Genomic DNA, 26,537 nt, shown 5'->3' with positions numbered 1-26,537 from the left:
CGAGTTTTGCGTCGATTCGCACTTTTTTATGCCCTGTTGGGAGTGCGAAAAGGCTCACAGACCACGCCGACCGCGCTGCGAGCTCGCCGCAGCCTATAGTTTAACGAAAACGGACTCTCCGTGTGCCGTGGGACGTAATTTGTTTCTCCTTCCGCTAGCCACCACACTCCCGCTTTCGCTCTGCTGTCGGCTCTGTCTTGGCTCTATTTCTGGCCGCGCATTTGCGTTTTGCGCAGAAAAGCCGTAGCGCCCTCTGCGGACGCCGTTCTACGCACCGATGGCGCAACGTCACTATGAGACCATGATGTCAGTACTCCTCGATCGGAGGGCGGGCGATTTGAACTGCGCTAGAGGTACGCGGACGCTTCAGAACGCATTTTCTCTTAAAATAAGTCTCTCCTTGGCACGAAACAAGCGTTTAGAGGTTTCTGTGATGATATTTCAACAGTCCACGTTGACTTAATAGTAACCTTTAGTGTCCCTTTAACTGTGCAATATCGTCAACACTTCCTTGCATGCCATTCCACGTGGCATATTTTTTCTTGCAAAATATGTGGGCAGCGAATCTATTTGCATGATCGACTCCGGGCCTGTGGGACCGTTCACATGCACTTGATGCTGAGTCTTTTACGTGTATTCATGAAATGCAGATATGCACATCAGATCCCTACGAGCATTTACAAATTTCAATTATTTTAGACACCAGGCACATATATGCAATATTGACTTAATCTCAAATACCACTAAGGACCTGGGACACATTTTTGTTGAGTATACTCGCAGGTATAATAGGTAGATCTTGTGGACAGCTCCGGCTCATTTTCCTTAAATCAGTCTGTACAAAGGGTATGCAAAAATAACTTTTTTCTCGCGCACCGATTATTTTGCTGTATAAGCAAGAGAACCCACCACGTTAGTGTAACATATGTTGTACATCACACTAATATGTGCTTTAATTTACCAAGTCAGATGAGTTACTTTTATGGCTCATTCGGTCAAATCACACTGCAAGCTGCATTCATCAATCTTCTATTGGATGTTGCAAATGTTTAATGAAACGTGTTCCTCTGTTATGCACATATGCAATGACAAGCTCTTCTGTGTGTTCCAAAGGTAAAATTTAAGCTCTAAATTAAAGAAGTCATTTCTAGTCAGAAACAACAAGCAAAAATGGTGAATGCATAGTATCAGAAGCCCAAGGTACAGAAATTATGAGAAGTGTCGAATGATTTTAAGGAAAGAGTGGTATTTGAAAATTCAAGACTCTTTAGTGGAGGTCAAGCAAGTCAATACAGGTAGAATACTCTGCAAAATTATGCGAGTGATCGGATGGCAAGCAATGGGTCAGGAAATCCGTTGTTTTTCTGCAAAAGAATAGAAAAGCTGACGATTGTCATTACATAAGTCACTTAAGCATCATAAGGCTGTTGCTTGATAATTTCAGAAACAAACCAAAAAAGAAAACGCGCAAAAATAAAAAAAATAATTTAATGATGCTCTCTCCACACTGGGATAAATAAAAATAAACGGATCACATCTAATGTAGACATATCAGACGCCTTGTGAAACGCTGAAGGAAAATTCAATTTCGAGCTATGGCACTTCCCGCAAAGATGTGGGGGGCCTTGCACCAATAGTGATAGTTACCACTGCATTTAGAAATTGAGAGCATTCATGCAGACAAGGATAATTCTTTATATTTTTGGATACCACTTGAAATGCCTCCACCAAGTGTTACAATGCTGCACACAGCCATACTAAGGATCTGACAGCAACACCTGCAGGTAAAAAGCAAAAGCAGTCAAAGTGCTGGTGTATTCTGGACACTATGTTGGAAAACCTTTAGGCTAGAAGAGTGCAAGAAGCAGACATAAGAACTGCATTTATTTCCATAATTCCCCATTTTAATGGCCTTTTCTTTTTGCTCAAACAAAGCCTACGCCTAGCCACAGCAGCTCCCTCATGCAGACTCTGCAAGCCAAGAGGCCGTGGAGGCAAATGCAGGTAAGAAGCAAGAAGCAATAGCACTGGTATTGACATTCATCTAATTTATTTCTTTTTCTTGCATTTAGGCAGCCAGCACACCCCGAACAGACACCTTGACTGCGGTTGTGTCACCCTAGTCGCCAAGGAAGCATTTGAGGGAAAGCGACATGCAATGTGAACAGCCACCTCTCCATGAAAACGATACTCTTTCTCTCGGATGACTCCTACGCCTCGCCACGCCAGCTCACCTGGGCAGACTCCACCAACAAAGATGCCGCGGAGGCAGGTGCAGGTCAGAGGCAAGAAGCAGTGGTACTGGTGTCGATATTCACACCAAATTTCTTTCTTTTTCTTACACTGAGGCAGCCAGCACACCTCGAACAGCCAGCCACCTTGACTGCGGGTGTGTCAGCAGATTCCTCTTGTACATATGCTCATAATAAACTTCAGTAAAGTTGAACTTCATAATAAACTTGAAGGCAAATGGGACATTGATGCATTGCTTTTTGGAACATTTAGTGTTCACATACATGTTATACTTTGCAGTGCTACAGAGCGTACTTTGAAGCTTCCCTCTATATTTTGCACCTTTAGTAACGTATGTGTTGTGTAGCCCTTGTTACGTTTCGCCTACGACGCGCGGTAAAGCCAGCGCGGATGCAACGTACGCCGGAGCTTCGTTCCAAGCGGCGGACATTTTGGCCCGTTCGGAGCGGCCGCGAGCGCGCCCCGCCGAGCGCGTCCCGGCATGTTCAGTGCCACGTGTCTTTGTGTGTGCGTGTGTGTGTGTGTGCCCACGCTTGTCAAAGCGCGGCAGCCGGGGAGAGGAGCTCCCCCAGTGTGAAGCGAGGAGGTCTGACCGGCGCCGGCCCGGCTGATGCGTCACCTCCTTGTCCTAACGTGTCTCTCAGTCCGTCCGTCGCCGCTGTCACGTGGTGTCATCTCGTGACCTTCCCTCTTGCTCTCAACTCCGAGAGTATAAGAGCAGCTGCCCCCGGACGCCAGGAGAGAGGCTCCGATTTGTGCTGTTGAGTAACGTGCTCTCCCGTCTCTCTACTTCGGTCGACCTGACCGCCCGCTCTTTGCGATGCTAGAATAAACAAGTTGTTCTGTTAGCAGTCGCCTCATGCTTTGCTGGGACCTTCAGATGCTTCCAGTGTGCCCCAGGCCGCCAGGCCTACGCTACCCTTGGGGCTTGCGACCCAGTTGCAATAACGGGCGTCAGCACTGAGGTTCCAACAGCCGGTGCCATCGGTGCGGATCAAACATCTGGTTGCCAGCGGTGAGATCGCGACAACGGAGGCCAGCAGCGAAGAAATGCGGTTGACTGTATGCTGAGCAGCACAACGACCATCCGGGAGCAGTGCAACGAGCCCTGTGTGATGACTGGTTGCCTGCAGCGGAACGACTGCGAGAGAGAGGAGGCAGAGGATTTCGACAAAGTGAAATCGAGTCTGCTAAAAAAGTACAGGCTGTCCGCGGAGGCGTTCCGTCGGAAGTTTCGAGAAAATGAGAAAGGCAAAAGTGAGTCGTATACAGAGTTTGCCTACAGGCTTATGTCAAACATGCAGGAGTGGCTCAAAGAAGAGAAAGCGTTTGGTGACCACGAGAAAGTTCTGCAGTGTTTCGGGCTGGAACAGTTTTATAGTCGGTTACCTGAGAACGTGCGGTACTGGGTCTTGGATAGGCCAGACGTTAGTACGGTGGCTAGAGCCGCTGAGCTAGCCGAAGAGTTTGTGACGCGTCGGGCTCGCGGAGCTAAGGACGGTCAAAAGGGTGAATTTGGCTCTAAGTTCGAGAGGCCGAAGTTCACGCCCATGAGAGCAAAGGGGGACACACGTACTGCGGATGCGAGTGAAAGCAGTCCGACCGAACGTAAGGAGACGGCGGCAGCCGAAGCCGAACGCAGAAAGCGGTTCGATACGAGGCAAGCGCGCGTGTGTTATACGTGTCAGAAGCCGGGTCATTTTTCGGCGCAGTGTCCAGAAACAAAAACAAAAGTAGTGTTTTTGTCATTATGCAGCACTGACGAGAACATGAAGCTTCTCGAGCCTTACATGCGAGACCTCCTCGTGAACGGGAAAGAGTGCCGAGTGCTTCGCGATTCCGCAGCTACGATGGATGTAGTTCACCCCTCTTACGTAGAACCCGATATGTTCACGGGCGAGTGCGCATGGATCAAGCAAGCCGTGGAAGCTCACAGCGTGTGTCTGCCCGTAGCAAAAGTGCTTATTGAAGGTCCTTTCGGAGCACTTGAGACGGAGGCGGCAGTGTCATCTATGCTGCCCGCCCAGTACCCGTACCTATTTTCGAACAGGTCCGATCACCTCCTGCGCGAGAAGGGGCTTTTGTTTGGTGAGGCTAGCGTTCAGGCCTTAACCAGATCGAAGGTTCGGGAGCTCGCTGCAAAGGCGGTAGTTGCGGGGCCGACGTTGTCGAACGATGAGAAAGGGTCAGAGGCGCAGCAAGGTGATATTCAGAGCACGCCCGAACTGAATAAAATTGAGCCTGTAGCGTTAAAGGCACCAGATACTGGAGAGGAAATGCCCGACACGGGAAAGTTAGAAGAGCTATCTGAAGATTTGCTCATCGCGCCTACGTCAGACGGACTTAATAGGTTGCTAAAAGTCAGCCGGTCGGCATTGATAGCCGAGCAAAAGAAGGATGGCAGCCTAGAGAACATACGCTGCATTGTCAAGGAAGGTGTCGCCAAGAAAAATGCTCGCTTTGTGGAAAGAGGTGGGGTCCTGTACCGGAAGTATATAGACCGCAGGGGAGTGGAGTTCGATCAGCTGATCGGGCCTCAGTGCTACCGTCAGGATCTGTTGCGCTTGTCGCATGGGGGTTCGTGGTCCGGACACCTAGGAGTTCAGAAAACTAAGGACCGTCTCTTGCAAGAGTACTATTGGCCAGGGTGTTTTCGGGACGCAGACCACTTTGTGAAGACATGCGACACCTGTCAGCGGGTGGGCAAACCAGGGGACAAATCGAGGGCGCCGTTGAAGTTGGTACCTATCATTACGGAGCCTTTTAGACGGCTCGTTATTGATACAGTGGGACCTCTGCCGGTAACAGCCACGGGGTACAGACACATTTTGACTGTGATCTGCCCAGCGACAAAGTTCCCTGAAGCAGTGCCGCTTAAAGAACTCAGCTCAGTTGAGATAGTCAATGCACTACTGTCCATATTTGCGCGAGTTGGTTTTCCTGCGGAAATCCAATCAGATCAGGGCACAGTGTTTACTAGCGCTTTGACGACGGCCTTTCTCGAAAGGTGCGGGGTAAAGCTGCTACACAGCTCAGTGCACCACCCCCAGTCGAATTCCGTTGAGAAGCTCCACTCCGTCATGAAGCGCGTGTTGAGAGCATTGTGTTTTGAACATCAAACTGACTGGGAGCTGTGTCTGCCCGGGGCAATGTTTGCATTACGGACCGCGCCGCATGCGGCTACGGGGTTTTCGCCAGCTGAGCTGGTGTACGGTCGCTCGCTTCGATCTCCGCTTCGCATGCTTCGAAACGGATCACTGCCTGCTCCAATGGCTGCAGACCATCTCTCCCAAAAATGGCCGCCTCCTGCGCTGGAGCCTCGCTTTGCAACAATATTCCTTTGAGGTGCGTTACAAAAAGGGGAGTCTCAACGGTAACGCCGATGGCTTAAGTCGAAGCCCCTAACGTGGGAATCAGCCTCAAAATTGTTTGTTATTGATGTTTTTCTTCCTGAGGCAGGATTTTTAACATATTGCTTTTGTGTAGTGTTTCAAAGTGATGATGTGCTTTCTAGTGCAATTTTCCAATTCGTGGACGCGTTCTGAGTGCTGCTAGACTACTGTAAGGAACTAGGCAGTAGTATTAAAGGGGAAAGAGCCTGGCATGGCTTAGTGAGGGTTGTGCCGTGCTTGCTGACTGAGCGGCTGAGTTTCGGCGTAGTTCTAACGCTTGCTGGGAACGAGAGAAAAATGAGAACTCTCGCGAAGTCACTTTGCAGTGTCCTCTGTGAACCTGAACGTGAGAACGAGGCCTTCTCGGTGCGCTGCGCTCAAGAAACGCCGAGGGACGACCGACTTCGGTTATGAGCATCATCGAGCGACATCCCTCCGGACAGCGGATGCAGTCCCCTGACCATCGGGATCTCCCTCCCCCGGCGGGGCGGTCTGTTACGTTTCGCCTACGACGCGCGGTAAAGCCAGCGCGGATGCAACGTACGCCGGAGCTTCGTTCCAAGCGGCGGACATTTTGGCCCGTTCGGAGCGGCCGCGAGCGCGCCCCGCCGAGCGCGTCCCGGCATGTTCAGTGCCACGTGTCTTTGTGTGTGCGTGTGTGTGTGTGTGCCCACGCTTGTCAAAGCGCGGCAGCCGGGGAGAGGAGCTCCCCCAGTGTGAAGCGAGGAGGTCTGACCGGCGCCGGCCCGGCTGATGCGTCACCTCCTTGTCCTAACGTGTCTCTCAGTCCGTCCGTCGCCGCTGTCACGTGGTGTCATCTCGTGACCTTCCCTCTTGCTCTCAACTCCGAGAGTATAAGAGCAGCTGCCCCCGGACGCCAGGAGAGAGGCTCCGATTTGTGCTGTTGAGTAACGTGCTCTCCCGTCTCTCTACTTCGGTCGACCTGACCGCCCGCTCTTTGCGATGCTAGAATAAACAAGTTGTTCTGTTAGCAGTCGCCTCATGCTTTGCTGGGACCTTCAGATGCTTCCAGTGTGCCCCAGGCCGCCAGGCCTACGCTACCCTTGGGGCTTGCGACCCAGTTGCAATAACGGGCGTCAGCACTGAGGTTCCAACAGCCGGTGCCATCGGTGCGGATCAAACACCCTCAATGCAGTTCATGTTGTAGCAGCTGCTTTGTGTATTGCACGTTGGATTAAGCTTTTGATACCCACATGTGCAAAAGGCCTACACTTCTCTCACATATACAAAATAAGGTGCTATGTATAGTTCTCAGTGTTACCATAAAATAAAAGTAAACAATTCAATCGTGGAATTGTGTTTATTACAGTAATTCCTATGACAGTTATTGACAAGTTGAGAACTTCAACTGGTCAGTCCGTCATGGGAACGAATTGTATGTATACGTATAGAAAAAAAGAGGGTATGTGTGTGTGTTTGTAGGGGAGGGTATAGGATTAGGGCGGTACGAAAAAACGTAGCAACACCGTCCTCTAGACCCATTATTTTAAGGTACCGTAACAAAGCGTATTATGCATAAAGTTCAAACAACTAACTCTGATATTACTACACGCGCCAGGCGACGCGAGCTACATTTGCCATGACTCACATTCGCGACTGCGCCGGATGCGCTCCATATTATTCTCGTTGATCTTGCTCACTGCGCCGAGGCAAAAGAACGATCATGGGGGTAAGTGCCTTTCAACTATGTCGACCTTGCGAGGCACCGCTGCGCGTGCCAGAGGAGCTGTCCGGGCGAACAGTCCCTGGCACACACCTGCTTTGGCGGCCCCAACCTACGTACCGTTCTGCTTCGAGCTTTGATCCCCCCACTGTCCCTTGGGTGCCCTGGAGTTCCTGCGTCGCCTGCTTTATTATAATCTCAGGTGCTCTCCTGAGACTTCCGTTTGTCGGTTACATGTGCCTTACAGCTGGATCAGTACTTCTAATAAAAAAACCTGATCTATAGTCACGATGATAGACCGCGACAGCGGCTTCTGCAACATACCGCGCCCGCGCGAAGGGAATTACGGGAACGCCAACGAGGAATCTGACCACAACTTCGAGCTCCAAATGCGTAACCTCGTCGAGTGACACTCCTGCAACAGGCGTGTCCGCTGAAAACCGCATACCGCTGGAAACGTCAATAGGACCATCCTTCGGTTGCATAACTGCCACCTGCACGGCCAACATCGACCACACCCACACCATTCCGCAACATAGAATAAACAGCCCAAACACACGGCTGCACGCACACCACATCACCATGCTGCTACGCGGCTACGGTCGCCAGGTTAAAGCTGACTACTGCCACCAAGTCTAACAAGCGTCTCAGGAGCTGGCAACCTCGGTGCGTAGCAACATGGATTTCAATGCGTGGGCCCTATGGGTAGCTTGTCCTCTAGAGTCAGTATACTCTATGGTTCCGTATGGCTCACGACTGAAACCTAGCTTTCGGGCTTACATGTCCGCTTTCAAACATGTCACTTCACACCAAGTTAAATAAGGCGAGGCATCGAAACGTAATAAACTAGTTTTAGCAACAGAGAAGCAACCAACCTAAGTGTACGGATGAATGAATCCGTGCCGCCGTACACTAAAAAATACCGGTAAAAATGTTAAATCCAGGCCAGAAGTCACGTGGAAGATCGATGATGCTGAATGCTATTTGCGTTTATAATGACAAAAAAAGAACAATAAACTTACTAATATAGAGTACAATATCTAATTAGCAATAATAATCTTGTACTCTTTTTTATGTAATAGAAATACTTCGATAATTGTAGGACAAAGTCTGTAAGATAAGATTGCGTTTATTACGGCGGCTCTAGCGGGAGATATTGAACTAACGTGGGCATCTTTTAAGTGGTTCTACTATGCTTGTTTTATTAGCAGCTTCGCGCGGCCAATATTTTCGCCCTCTGTGGCCATTTGTTGAACTTGAGAGTGTGCTACCATAGGTTCTGCCCCTGAGACAACAGCTGAGCTTGAACGACGCTTTCGAAACCGCCAGGCGTCTCACAACGCAGGCGCGATGAGGAACTTTACAGGCGTCGCGCCTGGATGGTACGCGAAATGAGACCGACGGGACACCGTTTGTCAGCGCCCATAAAGGTGATTAGATTTAGCTGTGTTAATGGTGAGCATAATGTACTTGATATTACGACGCACTCTCCACCTCTTTCCACATTCAGAAAAAAAAAGATTGAATCTGTTTTTTTTTTCAGATCAGTGTTTCTTCCTGGTTGCTTGATTCTCAATATTATGCATTTCATGAATTTTTTCTGGCTTTTATTATGATTGTTATTTTGCGTCACTATGTCACTGCCTACATATTTTATTATGTGTGTATTTGTACGTATACATACATATCTGTGACACTGATGTATCTGCTGTGCTTTCGCGTGCTGCACTCATGGTGCCAGAAGCGTAGTCAGGCGTGTGTAACCTTGCCTTTAGCTCCGGCCGTCGCAATCACAATCGTGAGTTATCAGATGCTTTTGAAACTGTCAATAAATTTCAAACTCCTAACTAGCCTGACGTCTACTGTTCCTTCTCTGGAGTTGTGCTGTTGTGCGACGACATTGTGTTGTGCCATGGCACATTGTGAACTATATGAAGCTCAGTAGAACTTGTTGCTGGGCGAGTTGGTTGGGATCTAATGAATACATTGTTGCGCCAAAAAAAAAGGAAAATAAAAGACTTGGGAAGGAAGAGTACGAAACGGACAGATTGAGCGCTGAACTTCAACTCATTTTGTTCTTAGAGCATGGCAGGGAGAATGAACAAATGCGCATGCGTACATCAGTGTTGCCTAGAGCGATTACAGTGACGTTTTCAATATTTGCAACTCGTTTTCAAACAGAAAAACAGACGTGTCACTAATACAACTCGTGCCTCTTACTTTTATGTGATATGCCTCAAAAAGTTATCTTGCTAACGTATGACCACTCCTGCCAAGTATATTTATCTCGCGCAGTGGTGGCTGGCATGTTCCTTCCAGGCAAAGCGTGCAATGCGCAGGTAAATGCGCGTTACCTTTGTTGATTACAGACAGTTCATGCTCCCGGGCCCGGTCATTAACACATCTCCCCGTTTGTCCAACGTAGGATTTCCCACATTTTAGTGGTATTTCGTATATAACGCCCGTCGCACATTTGACGTACTGTCTAGTGGCTTTTTCTGGCATCCTGACGTTTTGTCAACGTGGCTTATGCGCGGACACAGTCCAGCCAACTTGCGTGGTGCCGAGAAAACAACTGGCACACCAAACCTTGTGGCGACTTTCTTCAAGTTGTGGGAAAGCTTGTGGACGTATGGCACCACTGCGGGTTTGCCTCATTTTTGGTCGGGCCTAGGCGTATGGCTTTTTCCCTTCACCTTCTGGAGCAATGTTTTTGACACTGCCCCAACGACCGAGCTCGGGTAGCCGGCTGTGTGTAGCCTCGCCAATTGCTTATCAAAGCTAGTCTGCATCGCGTGGGGGCACGACTTCATAAGAGCAGATTCAAGGCAAAGAGTGGCTATTCCTCTTTTAACTAGCTTTGAGCGTGCCGAATCATACGGTAGGAATTCCTTCTGGGCACGTCGGCTATACTGCCAACATACGTGGTCTTTGTCAAAAACTAAAGACAGATCTAAAAACTGTAGAGTGCCATGGGAAGGGATTTCATGTGTAAATAGCATGCCCTTCCCATGTAGTCTAAAACATCTAAGATCTGGCTAATGCACTGGTCAACGGTAAAAATATGGTTACTTTTTAAAAGAATTAAAAAACCATTGACATATCTAGAAGTCTTAAGGTAGAACCTATCGTCAAAGGAACTGTGCAGGTCGCGGTCAATTGAAGCCAAGAAAATATCACACAGCACAGGAGCAACGCAGGACCCACTACATATCCCTTGTCGTTGAACGTACGATTCGTCGTTAAAAGAAATAAAAGAAATAAAAGTAGACTTTAAGTAAAATTCCAATAAAACCATAAAATTGTCAGTGGATATGCCCACTAGATTCTGAAAATCTTCTGGGCCGTTGCGGTCAATGCAATCCCTAACAGAGGCACACATTTCTTGTTGAGGCACTGAGTAAAACAAATCAACTACGTCTACAGAAAAAGCTTGTGCGATAGAGGCGTTTCCTTTCAGGAATCGAATTACATCTCTAGAGCTCTCAGTCCTGAAAGGATCATTCACTTGCAACGCTTTCAATTTTCTAAAGGAAACTGGCTAACTACCTGTTGCCAAGAGCATTTCTCGTTTACGATGGCAGGGAACGGAATTCCTTCCTTGTGAGATTTCGCTGTGAAAAACAGGGTTAAGGAAGCACCTTTACATTCACTTATTGCCTTGACTAACTTCGGAAGATGAAGTTCTGTGCAAAGGGCTACAGCTTGTTTCTTGACTCTTGTTGCCTTCTCTTTGACTAGGACAAAGTTCTTTTCTACAGCTTGTAGTGCCTTGTCGCTAAACACACCTCCTGAGAAGACCACGAAACGTCCTCTCTTATCAGACTGAAGAAGCTGGAGGTTATTTTCTTTGAAAAAAGTTACGACGGTCCTTTTAGAGTCTCTGAACTTGTCGGACCGCACTTTGTTGGGAGCTTTACCAAAGGCATCAACACCTTCTAAGAGGCATCTCTCCTTATCTTCACTAGTGGCTTTCTTTGAAATCCGTCTATTTAAGGCCAATAATTCATGGGCTGGTGTACGTGGTTCATGGCTATACTTCGACCCTTTGTCTAGGACACGGGTGATGCTTCCCAGGATTACAATATGGTCTTCAGGCACCAACAGGCCCTCTTTTCATGTTACCTTCTTCTCTTTCGTCACATGAAGCAGTCCTTCACTGCAGTCCAACAAAAAGAATTCGGTAGCTTCGGACGTCTGACGTTTGAGAATCCTGAAACGCTGCTCAGCAATCCAGGTAGGGTACGAAGCATAGCAAAGGATACGCAGGACGAACCAGCTATGTCTGACTTGAGCCCACAACTCCGAGCGAAGAATCTTACAAATGCGCTTAACGTGACCTGTTGACGCCTTCCCAGGTTTTTCTTTCTCCTTTTTTTTTGGCGCAAGAATGTATTCATTATATGAAGCTCCTCCTGCGATTGTGAGCCCTACTATAGGTGATGAAAACAGCAGAGGTATTGGCTAGAAGTAGACTGCTCTTCGGCTTCTCACATTGTTGCAGTGAGTTTAAAATAATTTACACGGAAACAAGAGATCATTCATGGGAGTTGTGCCGTTGATTTTTTTCCAGCTTCCTGACAGAACATCTTATTACACCCGATAGGCACACACACGTGTTCTTCTGCGTAGATCCGGCGAGCGCGGCTATGCCGGCGGCGAAGGCTCGCAGGGAGTCCGTGTACTCGCTGCGCAACTGGACGGCCACCGAGGACGAGCGCTGTCGAAGCCTGTCGCACCTGGGTCTGCTCATGCCTCTGTACCTGTCGCCGATGCTCTACTACAAGACTGTGGTGAGGGTTCGATCTGCGAATGTGTCGCCAGTGGTCGATAATGAAGCTGCATTCTAGCCAGAGGACAGACGAGGAACAAAACTGGGGTGTTATAACGTAAAGCCATTCCAAACTTTTCTATTTCAATTCTGCAATCAGCCCTCCACCATTGGTCAAGAACGTTTTTGAACCGCCCCCACTTCGCCTGTCTGCCACGCGACGTCACGAAAACCGTGATAGCTCCGCATCTGATATGACGTGGCACACTGGTTATGCATGACTGGAAAGAACAAAAGAAAAATAGTTGTTTATGATTCGACGCCTTTTCGCCATTAGCGCTAGGCTATTGGCCAAAAGTTTTCGAGCGACACCCACTTCACCTGCCTGTCACGCGACGTCACACGCGTACACGTCAAAGTGACGTGTACGCGTTAAAGCTGCATTAATATGCCGAACAAAAGTGAGTTTTCTTCTGAAGGCCCAGGCTACCCCATTCCGAAAAGAGTACAAGATGTCTGCTGCCGATGGATCATGCACTGGCTGCTCGCACCAACCGGATAGCATGGGTTTGCTTGCACACAATAAAGGTTTTTGTGTGGCCTTGTAACGTTATCGAGCACTTTCGGCATGCTTACAACCTCGTTCTGCAAACTATTGTTTGCTGAGGATCCGTTTTAGCGGCATTCTTAACCTTCCGCTGCATGTCGTCGCAATTTTCGACCTGCCACCGCAAGATAAGTTAGGGAAAGCAGACCAATCACCGACGCCAGCACCACCCGCTTCATCCCGTTATCGATTTTCAGTGCACTGGCACGGTTCCAGCGAATCCTTCTCCACTTGAGCGTGCTCCTCGCCTCTTGTCAGCCAATTAGATAAGACAAGCCGCACAGTGTAGGCGAAGTTATTCGTCTTTAAGGCAAACAAAAGTGACCTTCTATAAACGAGGAAAGCGTTTAATTGGTCTACTCAGACAACCCTGTGGGTCACCGCCCGATGCTTGCGTCTGCCGTTGCGCAAATTTGACGCCAGGAGATTGTAATAAAAACATATTGGAATAGTTTTATGTTATAGGGCCCCTGGGCGTTTATCCTGTTCATGATATAAGCGTTTCTTGTTTGTCGCATGCGATTTCGTAAAATAGCCAGGAAATTGAAACAACCGAGTGGTTTCAGATGCAGAAGCCTGGTTCTTGTTCGCTTATACCGTTGTCTTGTGACACGTAGAAATCACAGTGTGTTGCACCTGACTAGTGAGAGCCATGCAAGTTGCATAACTAAAAATATGCGGTAAGATGAACGCAATTAACCAGGGGGTATCAACATAGCACACGAGATTTGCTAATTTCACGTTTGTGTAATTTGCACTCCTATATTGGCCTCCTTATCATGTACATGTAATGGGAGTGACGGGGGGGACATAGCTGTTATTGGCCTTCTTTTTTAAAATGTTTCAGAGATTGAACAATGCGTGTTGATAAAAGCGATGCCATTCTGCGTGCGCGCAGTACACTTCGTGCCTGTACTGCCTGCTTCTTGTGCTGTTCATGTGGGCCTTTAACACTGCGCCCAAGCCAGCCATCGCTTTCCTCCACATGGTCAACCTGCCATTGCTCAATATCATGGGCGCTGAAGAACTTGCTGCTCAGTACCTCACTGTGAGTACGCAAATTGCGTGCTATAAGGAACTGCGAATATGCCTGCAAACATTATTGTTCTGCTGAAATAAGGACTTGTTTTGAAGCCCTGTATTAGTAACTTACCCTTCCACAATACTAAAAAGCAACTAGCTGTTACCATAAGAAGAGGCTAGGCCAGCCAGAAAAGCTATAAAGGCTGGTGGCGCCGGCGCCTTGCACCAGCTCGCCGCGATGTCATAGATTTTGACGGCTCAGCCCTAATGTTTACCGATAAAAAATTCACCGACGATTACAATACTCCCTAATGAGAAATTTGAGCGCAGCTGTATACGTGTTTTCATTTCGCGATATGCTGGCTGGCGCGAAATATCTCTCTCGTGTGGCCCGTGGTGAAGGGAGCGACGTGCACATGTGGCGCGACTGCCTCGCTAATCAGAAGATCGCGGGACGCAGCTCGTGGGTGGTGCGTGGGCGTGGTTCACAGCCGCCGCCGCCGCAGACAAACCTCCGCTCATGCGGCGCTTTGTTTCGATATATGGTATCGGTGGCGTCATTGGTGAACAAAGGAAGAGCGCTACTCTGGCGGCGTCTCGAAGACATCGTCGCTGCAGAGCCCGTCTTGCGGAGCATTTCGCTTTTCTTCTCACGTTTTTGCTATACCGTCTTCCGCATTCCGCCTCACGGTTGCGCTGCACTCTCCTCTTCCGCTTTCCTTCTCACGCTCTCTTCACTATCGCTGTCTTTCATCTCCCGCTCCGCCCCGCGTTCGCTATTTCATCCTTCGCTGTGTTCGTTCGCTCGGTTACGAGAGACGGCAACGCGGATTCTCACCGCGAAGCTGCGCTATAAAATAGATTCGCCTTCCGCGTAGACGACATAGGGAGCAACGTTAGCAAGGCGGAAGCCTCAGGGTGACGTCGCCCGAACGAACTTGATGAAATCTGCATAACTTTTCGCTCCAATGAAATTTCTTTTCCACTCGAGTGTATGCGCGATATGTTGCTACGATCATGTACTATCATGTAGATGCACTCATTTGTCTGCGCTCACAAAGGTACTACCACTTTTCAAAAAGCGATGTCTTCTAGGTCACTATATTGCGAAAGGACAAATGGAGTGGATTCACAGCTGCATTTAGTAGCGCAACAAGGCGAGTACAATAAACCAGCACACCTATAGGACAGCGCGTGTTCTACTATCGATTGCCAGAATGTAACACAGTTTAAGCTTTATAGGATCCTTTGCACAGCACTACTCTGCCGTTGACGTAAAAAGCTTTCCGGACCCGTTTGCACCACTAAAACCTGCTCTCGAAGCAGTCTCGCTGCTGACATATATTGGTCTTGCGGAAGCTGACTCGTCTCCTGCGGCTTCCCGGTTTAAAAAAACGTATAAACCTGTAAGCGTTGTATCACAATATATATATATATATATATATATATATATATATATATATATATATATATATATATATATATATATATATATATATATTGTACCAACGCACCCTTAGACACTCCTGGTAGAACGAACCAGCAGTGTCTAAGGGTCCGTTGCGCGGCCCTGGGAGACGGTCGCCATTGGAACCGCCCCTACGCCGAGTGGAATAAGTTAGCCGTGCAACATGCGGACTTCCTATGGAGGATGAAACTTCTGGAGCTTCAACAAAGTAAGAAGAAACACCTTTCTAATAATTCACCGTCAAATAACCTACTTGTTCTTGGAGACGCCATAGTAAGTGATAACCACAGAAGAACCCTTGCTTTAGGTCCTAAGCACTGTTTTAAGCCTAACATAAAACCCGTTGACGTTTTCAGCATACCGCGCTGCATAACCAGGTTCGTCCCGGAAGAAGAACGCTCACGCTGTATTTCGGATTGCATTGCTAGCATTAAACAATCAAATTCTCACTTTAAGACGCCTGACCCTGTCCGACCGTTAGTTGATTACCTTGTGGAGCATAAACGTAGACCAGTAATATCTGACAAGGAAGGTTATTTCGTAATTATGCCACATGACATGTTTTCAGAAAAAGCGATTTCAGCCATAGAAAAGAATTTGCAGCCAGTAAAACTCAAGCCTTCGGTAGTTAAGCAACGTGCGGTTGACCTCTTGTCAAGACATAATCTCGATAGGCTTGTCTGTAATGTCAAGAAAGCAAAATCCCTCACCTTAGAACTGTTTTTGTCGGCCAAGACCCATAAACGAGAAATTCCTTTTCGTGCTATAGTGTAAGAGAAAGGGACGTGGCAGGTCTGTGTCGCTAGGTACCTACAGAACTGCCTAGCTTCACTAGTTTTTTCAGACCCCTTTTGCCTACGTAATTCTCAGGCACTGGTTCAGTATTTGAGAGAGGAAAATTCTGGTGACTGTTCAGCTTTTAGTATGGATATCGAAGACCTGTATTATTCCTTGCCGCATGACGGGTTGCTAAATTCCGTAAATGAGTGCATTAAAGAACAAGTGCAGGAGTCGGATTTTATTGACAGATGCGGTGTTTCCACGGGAGCTTTTCTAGAAATTCTTTCTATGTACTTGAAGTCAACGCTGATTGCGTGGAGATATGGCGTTTTTCTGCAGAAATCAGGCATTTGTATTGGCTCAAAGGTTGCCCCTATTCTTAGCAACATTTACCTGAGTAAGGTTGACAACTGCTTAGAGAAAGCCTTAGGCGATAGCTTTATGAAGATATTTCGTTACGTTGATGATTAACTGATTTTCTGCAATAGGGAAGAATTCGATTCCGCTGCTACCTCAGTGAGTGAGCAATGTAAACTTTGTGGGGGAGGATTAAAGTTTACCAACGAATTTCCTCAGCGACGCGTGATTCAGTTTCTTGACATTTCCTTGATCTTCGAACAAAATCATGTTTGTTGGCAGTACTCCCCAAGATCTTCGAAGCCGTTGCTAAACTTTCAATCCAAGCATTCTAAATTAGTAAAAAACGGAATTGCCATGTCGTGCCTTAAGTCTTCTCTCACCAGATCCTGCATGCACAAAATGAGCGCCAGTTTTAATGCGCAGGTCCGGCGCCTATTAGAAGCAGGTTATCCTAGTGTAGCGGTGGCCACTGTGGCTGAGCGCCTGAAGAAGTCGGTTTCGAGAGTGACGGACGTGATTACAGAAAGCAGTAACAGCAAAAAAAGAGTAGTGCCTATTCCGTATATTCATTCAGTGTCGCACAGGCTTAAAAAAAAAGTTGCTAATAGATATGATGTTAATGTTGCTTTCACTGCTCCCAATAAGCTATGTAAGATATGCGCTGCCGTACAGAATAAAAAGGAGCGGGTAAAAGGTAAAAAACGAACAGATATTTCTCCAGTGAAGCACAATAAGAACAACAGTTTTACTGACTGTCGTATGGGTGTGGTTTACAAAATTCCCCTTAGCTCTGGCCAGTTCTACGTAGGGCAAACGGGACGATGTATCAATCAGAGGCTAATGGAACATAAAAGGGGAGTATGGTATTACCAACAAGCCTACATTGCAACCCTCGGGAACATAAAAGGTCGTTAACCTGTGGATCGCCTTCTAATATTTCGCTACAATTCCGAGATTGTAACTGCACGCCAGAGTTAGATGAATGCGCGATATTGTACAGGCTCAAGAATGAAGATACGCGTCTTATGATAGAGGCATGGCATATCTATAATGGTGGAAGTGCGTGCGCGAGTCAGCCTTCGATTACTTTACATAAGGAAGAGATTAAGTGCCTTAACAGTTATCTCTCACGTAGACCGGCACGTGTACCCGATTGACACGCGGTGTTACCATTTCTGAGCATGCGCAGATGAGTTTTGTGTCTTCTTTCTTTTTTCGCCTCAGTGCTCCCTTCAGTTGATAGTTGGCGTTCGTGTTGTCTACTTCTCTACTCTTGTGTCCTGTCTGCACGCCTCAACTTCTATTTTGCACATTGTCGACGTTCACCCGCTTCTACGTATTGACTATATTGACAAGTACTGACTTCAGTCTTTCACACACTGGCTGGAGGCCGATGCCGCACAAGCACTGCTTTTTGCTGTCCTGCTGAATTATAATATAGTAAAAGCTCGTTAATTCGAACCGCAAGGGGAAGCCGCTTCAGTTCGAATTAACGAAAGTTCGAACTAACGAAAGTGAAGGAGAGCACTGCGATTTGGAAGCAGTAGGGCATGTCAGAAATTTGGCGTGTCAGAAAGTGATGGCGTGTGCCACGGGCACACGCCATCTTCAATTCGAAGCTCTGGGTCCGACTGTGCCAGACTACCGATGTCCACCGAAACGAACGTTAGCCGAGGCTTAACACTATCACAATGAATCGCGACGGCCGATACCTCCTAAGCTGAAAACAGACGTGCACAACCGATGAAGACTGCCGAGACAAAGACGCTGAACATCCGAAGGTGGCGAAGGCCCCGATTCGTTGGTTCTTGATTGCAAGCGCAGCTGCAACGCACTTGATTCGCTGTGTTTTGGTGCTTGCCGCGCCATCTCCGCACAACAATAGCAGCTGCACAAGATTTGCAAAGCCTCCGAGATTCGCAACGGACAAGAAGTTTCAGAGGTTACGTAGAACGGAGAGGTGGTAGCCGCCGCTCAGAGGCGATGTAGCCTTGTGTGTAGGCGGTAGGCGCGTTTCTCTGGCCGTGTGCCAGGCGAGCGTAGTTCGAATTATCCGTGAGGGAACCTTCTCGCGTTCGAATTAACGGACTTTTTTATACATAGACTTCTAAGGAGCTTGGCCGGACCAAATCGTACAGTTCGAATTATCCATAAATTCGAATTATTGAAGTTCGAATTAACGAGCTTTCACTGTATTAAAATTGTGACCAATTATGATTGTACAGTTATGATACAACCATAACCATAAATAATTGTACAATCATAACCTTTTTTAAAATATTTGAGCAACCTTAATTGTAGTGAGACAAAACATCCAGAGCAGTGTCATGTTACACACTGGCAAAGTCAGCATTCATTATATGCCACCTAAAAGAACTTGAGAAACGAATACCTTAGCAATTTCATATCTGGACGAACAGCTGACCCACTGGGCGCCATCAAGGTCTCTAACTGGGCGTCCCTATCTGCAACAGTTGCCACTAAGGACCACTGAGACAATGTAGTTAGCTACTGAAAATTATACCCACAGGAAAATATTTACAAGCAGCTGCATGAGAGCAGAAGCTACTGAAGGAAGTCTGCATAAGCATTGTATGCTATGCATGGATCAAAAAGTTCATTTATGTGCATTACTGAAAGAAGCTCAGATATAATATATCTTATAAGACACTTCAAATCCATTTTAAATGTTTTTGGGTTTCATTTCAAAGTTAAATGCACTAAGATTGGATTCACTGACACTAACTTGGCTCCGGAACTTTCTTTCTAATCGCCGACAACTTACTATCGTTAACAACCTTTCTTCCCCCCTTTCCTATGTCACTTCCGGCGTGCCTCAAGGTAGCGTTCTTGGGCCGCTACTATTCTTAATATACATTAACGATCTTCCTAATAACTTAACATCCCGAGTGCGAATATTCGCAGATGACTGCATCATTTACCGCCCTATAACCAGCCCCGATGACCACCTCATTCTTCAAAACGACCTTCATCTCATATTCGATTGGTGTAACACTTGGTTAATGAATCTAAATTCGTCTAAATGCAAAGTAATGTCTTTCACCCGTAAACACTCAATCTCTTCCTTCCAATATAACGTAAATAATAAGCCAATTTCTGTAGCTACTTCCTACAAATACTTAGGCATTAATCTCGCACCAAGCCTTTCCTGAGCCCATCATATTACTACTATATGTGCTAATGCTTCAAAATCACTGGGGTACTTACGCCGAAATATACGTAATTCGCCCTCTAACATCCGTAAGCTAGCTTATCAGACGTTTTTTCGCCCCCAGCTCGAATTTGCCTCCCCAATCTGGTCACCCCATCATAACAACCTAATCAGCTTATTAGAATCAATTCAAAATAGGGCCGCCAGGTTTATCTCGCGTAACTACACTTACAATTCAAGCATCTCACAAATAAAACTTGATATTTCACTTCAGCCACTAAGTACTCGACGCGATTTTGCACTCATATCATTATTTCACAAGTACGTTCATGCGGATAGAAAATCTTCTTTACGGCTTGAAGTCGCACCTTTCACATCTCACAGATTACATAATCACCTCAGCTTCACACGCATCTACGGGAACACGCATGCATTCAACTGGTCAGCGCTTCCTCGTGCCATTCGATTGTGGAATGCTCTGCCTGATTTCATCGTCTCCGAACCTAATCCCGATAAATTCCGCCAGCTCATCCTTTCATATTCCACCGCGTAACTCCAATAAAGTGCACGATGCTTTTTTCCTTTTTTTCCAATTATGTGCTCTCTTGTTTATGAGCTCATTTCGCTTATTATTCTTGTATTCTTTAGTATTGTTTAGTATTTGTACTAGAGTGGCAACATTATTTTTCATTGTTTATTAAAGTAACTGTATCGTTTGTTTTTTTCTAATATGTACACTCCAGACCTTGTTATGTTGTACAATGCTTTTAATACTTGTATAAGATAGGCATATAGTTTTTCACTGTCAATTAATAATGTATGTCTATTATGTTTTTATATGTTCTATATACTCTGTTAATCTTATTGTAACGCCCCCCTTACCCAATGCCTCATACGAGGCCTGTAAGGACATTGTTAAATAAGTAAATAAATAAATAAATAAATACATGTCTTAACGGTAGTCTTCAACTACTATATACATGAAAAAAAGTACTATATATTTGATAAACAACACTCATATGGCCAAAGCCTTGGTTGTGCTTCATGAAACTTGCGCTTCAAAACAGCGCGGATTCGTAAAGGAGAAAACCGGTAAAAAAATGAGTGATGAATAGTTGACACCTGACCATTGGCTAGTTAACGACAGAACCACCTGATGATGTTGCATATTATGGCGCAAGGGCGCCTTTGGTCAGAGAGCCCCATTGTACACATGTTTGATTTACACAAGGAAGGGTTAAATAGTCATTTTCCAAGCATTTCACGCCAGAGAAGCCGAGCACCAGGCCAGTGGAAAGCTTGTACCCATTGCGTCATTGATGGGTACCTGCTGACATTGGGAGTTTAGAACAGGGGCCCCGAACGTTTGGGGCCGAAAAAAAAGAGCTTCGAAGCCACTGCGCATGCGCGAGACGCAAACTGAGTTTGGGTCTAAATTGTAATTAAATGCGAAAACACGAAACTCAAGATCATTATATGAATCATAAAATGGTATATTTTATTTAAATATTTCTAATAGCTTTTCTTTGACGCTGTAGTGGCGCTGTCAGCGCAAGACACTATCCGGAAACGCAAAGCTCAATTCTGAAACTATTCACTCCTGCGTGCCCCAACGCTAACCCCGTGAATGCTCTTAGGGGCCCCAAACTATTGGGGCCCCTATTCTTAAACTCTCTATTAAGGCTCTGTTCGCGATAATATTGACGCCTTAGAGATTCTCAAGCAGTAATTTGTCACTTTAGTTTGACTTAATATTTGCCTTTAGTGTTCCTTTAAGTTGTATCCGACTATAGTAATCATATATATAGATGTACGAAAACTGTCCAGCAACCGTGAATAAGCTATTTCCACCTACACTGCAACCATGGCCTCCGAGACCCGTTCGAACTCGGAGACTATGCTACAACGTAATATATATTTTTTTTCGACATGGTGTGCGGTGCGGCACAGGCGATTAGAAAGGAAAATTGAGATTGACGGAACCTGCAAGTTATATATAAACGGCATCACTGGGTGGTTGGGCGAAGAACGCTGAATCCAGCAGAGCACCGTATGGAAAGAACAAAACAACGGCGGATACGTTAGGCAGCTGGTGGAATGTGAGTCGCGGGGCTGTGTTTGTTGGCACGTAAGCAACCGCGTTAAAGGGCCCCTGACCAGGTCTGGCCATTTTGAGCTGACAAGCGCAGAGCATCCATTGCCCTATAACGATCGTGTCTGCAAAGTAGCGCATCGCTGCGTGCCTCGCAAAGATCTGAAATTTCAAACCCAACGCCGTTTTCCCTTTTCCTCGCGGCCGCCGCGCTCCAAGTCGGAGGATGACATACACATGCTAGTGCGCCTTCGTACACGTGTTCGCACTGTGACGTCGCTCATGGTGACACGTGACTTCGAGAATTATTCAAGCCAACATCTCTTCTTTGTGTAATATGTTGCTAGAATAGACAAATTAAAGCTTATAGAAATAATAAAACACACCAATCGAATGACTGCATGTAATGGTTTTACTTCGCACCGTGGCAAGAGAGATGTACTTCCGTTTCGTCTGCTTGGTCCCACGTCGTGCAGTCGCGCGCGCAGACACCGAAGCTGTCATTTTCTGCTGTGTTCTAGCGCGGGATCGTGCTCTATGATCCGCTTGTGTGTGCCTCAGTGTTCGTGTAGTACGGACTAATACCGCTAGTCAGGTGTCCTAGTGCGCAGTGCGCAAAATCGTGTGCTGCGCGAAACGAGACAATCGCAGGAGCTCGCACGCGACGCCGTCAGCGGAAGTGCACCGCGCCGCAAAAAAGTGGGGGGAAAAAAACATGAAGGCGGGGCCCGTGAAGTATACGTCCCGCGATCGTCGTGGTCCGGTGTGGTAAAACGCAAGGAAGGAATTTCGCTTGCAGAGGCTAGATGGGGCAAGTGGAGAGAGCGTCTATGCGGTCAAGCTCGCCTCCTGAAATCATGGGTTCGCGACACTGACATATTTCTATCTCATCCATTAATCAGCCGATTTAAAACATTTTTGTGGCAGAACGCTCCCCAGAGGACACGTAACAACTTCCAGTGTATAGCAAAAATTTGCTACGGGGCCTGGTGAGGGGCCCTCTAAGCGCCTTAAGAGAGGGAAGTTGTTAAAGTGCGCACATGGTCCGGAAGCTGGACGCACTGCTGCTGGTGATCCTGCTGTACCTGGTGGTCCTGGTGGACACGCTCACCGACCTGGTGCGGCGCATCGCGTACACGGGCTGCAGTCGATACGGGCTCCGGCGCAACGGCGTCTTCCTGTCGCTGTGCGGCGCCACCTTCGTCGGCGCCATGCTCATCTCGACCGTGGTGCTGTGTGTGCCGCTGCTGTACCTAGTGGACCGCGTTTTCTCCGTCATCTACAAGGAGAGCATGGACCAGCGACTGATCGGTTCGCCGACCAGCCGACCGAGCCCTGCCAGTAGCTCCACAGGGTGCCGTGACGTCGAGGGACTCTTCGAGCGGCTCGCTGTGCTCGCACGCAAGCTGCCCGTCTCTCTGCACGAAGAACAGGCGAGGTCCTTTCTTCTTTTTAGTCATCTAGAAAGTGCGCGCAGTAATAAAATATGTAAGTATTTCCACGATAATTGAACACGGATCAGTCTCGGCAGCCTTTCTGGCTGTCTGCAATGTCACAGACAATGTGTAGACCATGGAGGAAAGAAACAAAATAGGAGAGGCCCTGGTGTCACGTGTTTGAAGCCGGAATTTCAGCCATGTTAGTGTGCCATCTCCCTTTGCGCCTCGAATCAGCTCACCGGAGCGGATAGCCTGGAGCATTTAACTTGCATTGCTACGAACCGCAGGGAGCGTGTGCTGCCGACGCGTCGGAACAAAGACGACGAAACTTCTGCAACAATTGTAATAAACCAGACGCGCTCCTGTGCCTTTCCGTGGCACGTTGAATAAGGCGACGAAGGCCCGCGCCGTGATTACTTGAGTGTCTCTGTTGCTGGTTGACACTCACACTCACAGACTCTAAACACAACTTTCAAGCTTATACATCACACGCCAAAGTCAGCTTGTCTCGCGAACAGACTGCGGTGTGAGAAACACACGGTTCGAAACAAAAAACACTCATCTCACTTTTCAGAGGCTTAAAGCAGCAGCTTCAGGAGCTTCAGGAGCGCGGTTTCTATGGCAACGTTGAGGTTTGGGGTACCAGTATCAGTGCTCCTTTGCGAAAAACAGCGCGTGACTACCGCCACACTTTCTCCAACACGTCCGTGCTGACTTGTACCTCTCTTACGCTTTCCTTCCTCCATGGTATAGATCTTTTTTTCATGGGCACCGCCATTTTGTGCAGTGGCGCCATCTCTGGGCAGTCGGCATGCTGGCTTGGGCGAGTACTATGTGTTGCATGCCAGGTGGTTTCTGGAGGTGGTTTTCGCGCTGACGTGGTACATTTAGTAAGATATGGTGTATTCTAAGTGGGAAACTGTTCTATGAGAGGTAGTGAATGGTACATTGTCACGTGGTAGTGACGTTAAAGAACACAGTAGCTGAACTGTGAAAGGCAGAACCAGCTTTTATTGGGCGAACCTGTGCTCACAAAGACAGGCTACACTTTAAGCACAACGATAGCGGCGAATACAATCGGCGATCGTCGAAAATCTGATCTGCGGGTTAAGCGCGTCGGCTTTCATACATCAGTCGTCGAATGTTCCAGAGTAATCATTTGGACCCGCGTGCTTTCCACAAAGTTCTACATTATTCGCGCCGCGCACACATGCGATCAGATAACACAAGTTGCGGGGAAGACAGCGGATGGAACCATCGATAACATTCCAGAAACTTCTTTTACATGCAGGCGCGTCCAGCGCTGTGCCATAACATTTGTTAGGTGGTGAGAAGTGGTCGCCCGATAAAGATAAAGAAGTATACGTGTAATTACACCCCTCTTAAAAAGCATCGTCCCGATGCTACAAATATAAGAGAGCGAAACACAAAAGGATACTTAATAAACAAAAGTGACAAAACAACGAAAAGAAACAAAGTCCAAAGGTCAGTTACGCCAAGTCAGAAAGTTCATTAACGCTGGTAGTACGGCTTGAGTCGCACAACGTGGACTATTTCAGGTCGTGAGCGGCCCCGCTGTGATAGCAAAATGCCGTCTGGCACGACCTCATAGTCCAGTGCGCCAATACGTCGGATGATCTTGTACGGTCCGAAATAGCGATGCAAAAGCTTCTCGCTCAGTCCTCGTCGGCGTACCCAAACACGGTCACCGGGCTGGTACTCGACAAAGCGTCGTCGGAGGTTGTTGTGTCGGCTGTCGGTACGCTGCTGGTTCTTGATCCGTAGGTGGGCGAGCTGTCGGGCTTTTCGGCGCGCTGGAGATGGGTCGCGACGTCAAGATTCTCTTCGTCGGTGACGTGAGGCAGCATGGCGTCGAGCGTCGTCGTCGGGTTCCTGCCGTAAACCAGCTTAAACGGCGTGATCTGTGTTGTTTCTTGCACCGCCGTGTTGTAAGCAAAGGGTACGTACGGCAGGACCGCGTCCTACGTCTTGTGCTCGACGTCGACGTACATTGCTAGCATGTCGGCGGGGGTCTTGTTCAGGCGCTCCGTGAGGCCATTCGTCTGCGGGTGGTAGGCAGCTGTCCTTCTGTGGCTCGTATGGCTGTACTGCAGAATGGCTTGGGTGAGCTCTGCTGTAAACGCTGTTCCTCTGTCGATGATGAGGACTTCTGGGGCACCATGTCGCAGCAGAATGTTCTCGACGAAAAATTTCGCCACTTCGGCTGCGCTGCCTTTCGGTAGAGCTTTAGTTTCAGCGAAGCGGTTTAGATAGTCCGTCGCCACGATGATCCACTTATTTCCGGATGTTGACGCCGTAACGGTCCCAACAAATCCATCCCGATCTGCTGAAATGGTCGGCAAGGAGGTTCGATCGGCTGTAGTAATCCTGCTGGCCTTGTTGGTGGTGTCTTGCGTCGCTGACAATAGACAGTTTGTTACACGTACGTAGAGGCTTTACGTACGTAGAGCTTCTACGTGTGAGCAGTGCGCATGCGTAGAATGTAGCGGGTGCGCGCGCGTCTCACAGACGTACGTGAGATTCAATTCTTTACGTGCTTTAGGTAAGGGCAGAATTTTGCTGTAGCCCAAATGATGGCGAGGCACTCCTTTTCAGTCATACAATAATTGCCTTCCGCTTTTCACAGCGACCGGCTAGCAAAGGATATCACCCGTTTAATTCCGTCTTTCTTCTGGACTATGACGGCACCGAGGCCTAGGCTACTGGTGTCAGTGTGGATTTCGGTATCGGCGTCTTCGTCGAAATGGGCAAGTACTGGCGGTGACTGCATGCGTCGTTTTAGTTCTTGAAAAGCGTTGGCCTGCGGCGTTTGCTACTTGAACTCGACATCAGATTTGGTTATATGCCTGAGCGGCTCAGCGATGCATGAAAAGTCCTTGACAAAGCGCCTGTAGTAGGCACACATGCCAAGGAATCTACGCACTGCCTTCTTGTTGATGGGCTGCGGGAACTTTGCGATGACAGCTGTCTTCTGCGGGTCGGGGCGTACTCCGGATTTGCTGATGACGTGGCCTAGGAACAGAAGCTCATCGTAAGCGAAGCGGCACTTTTCTGGCTTCAGAGTTAGCCCTGGGGCCGAATCTTATAACGGTTCGGTTGGGGAACCGTCCCTTTGGCCTTACCTGATTGGCCAAAATTTTGATTACGTCACAGGTAGTCAGAGGCAGCGGGGCGGTATCGCAATTTTTGAATACGTCACGCATCTGTCAATCATCTTCAAAGCGAACCGGCTGTAGGAACCGGCGAAGGGGCAGTGCGCTTTGGGTTCCGTTGCTGTGGCTTGGCTGTGGGCTTGCGAACCTGGCCGCGCGCACCGGTCGCGCGACCCCGGAGACACGCGGGCGTAGCGCGCGCGTGCGTTGGTTGCTTCGGAGGCTATTACTTGCCTTCGTCGTCTGCTTGACGTTGCTCTTTTAGTATCAACCACGGCTGGAAGTGCGATACGCGTTCGAAGAAATGAAGAATAATGAGTGGC

At 47.8% G+C, this 26,537-nt stretch overlaps 1 protein-coding gene across 5 annotated transcripts in view; it reads left to right on the top strand.

The window, feature by feature from the left end:
• The window catches only part of LOC135897326 (uncharacterized), a 334,910-nt gene that overhangs the window by 18,618 nt on the left and 289,755 nt on the right, over nt 1–26,537 (top strand). For 3 of the 5 annotated variants that reach the window (XM_065425936.1, XM_065425933.1, XM_065425931.1), the window contains exons 2-4: nt 11,962–12,122; nt 13,606–13,755; nt 22,655–23,035. In XM_065425936.1, coding sequence (XP_065282008.1) covers nt 11,962–12,122; nt 13,606–13,755; nt 22,655–23,035 — 692 coding nt within the window. Of the gene's footprint in view, nt 1–11,902; nt 12,123–13,605; nt 13,756–22,654; nt 23,036–26,537 lie in introns of all 5 variants that reach the window. The other 2 variants (XM_065425932.1, XM_065425935.1) reach the window with 2 other exon arrangements.

This window comes from Dermacentor albipictus, chromosome 2, assembly GCF_038994185.2.
Source record: "Dermacentor albipictus isolate Rhodes 1998 colony chromosome 2, USDA_Dalb.pri_finalv2, whole genome shotgun sequence".
Lineage (NCBI taxonomy): Eukaryota > Metazoa > Arthropoda > Arachnida > Ixodida > Ixodidae > Dermacentor > Dermacentor albipictus.
This window is presented reverse-complemented; position numbering and strand designations above follow the sequence as displayed.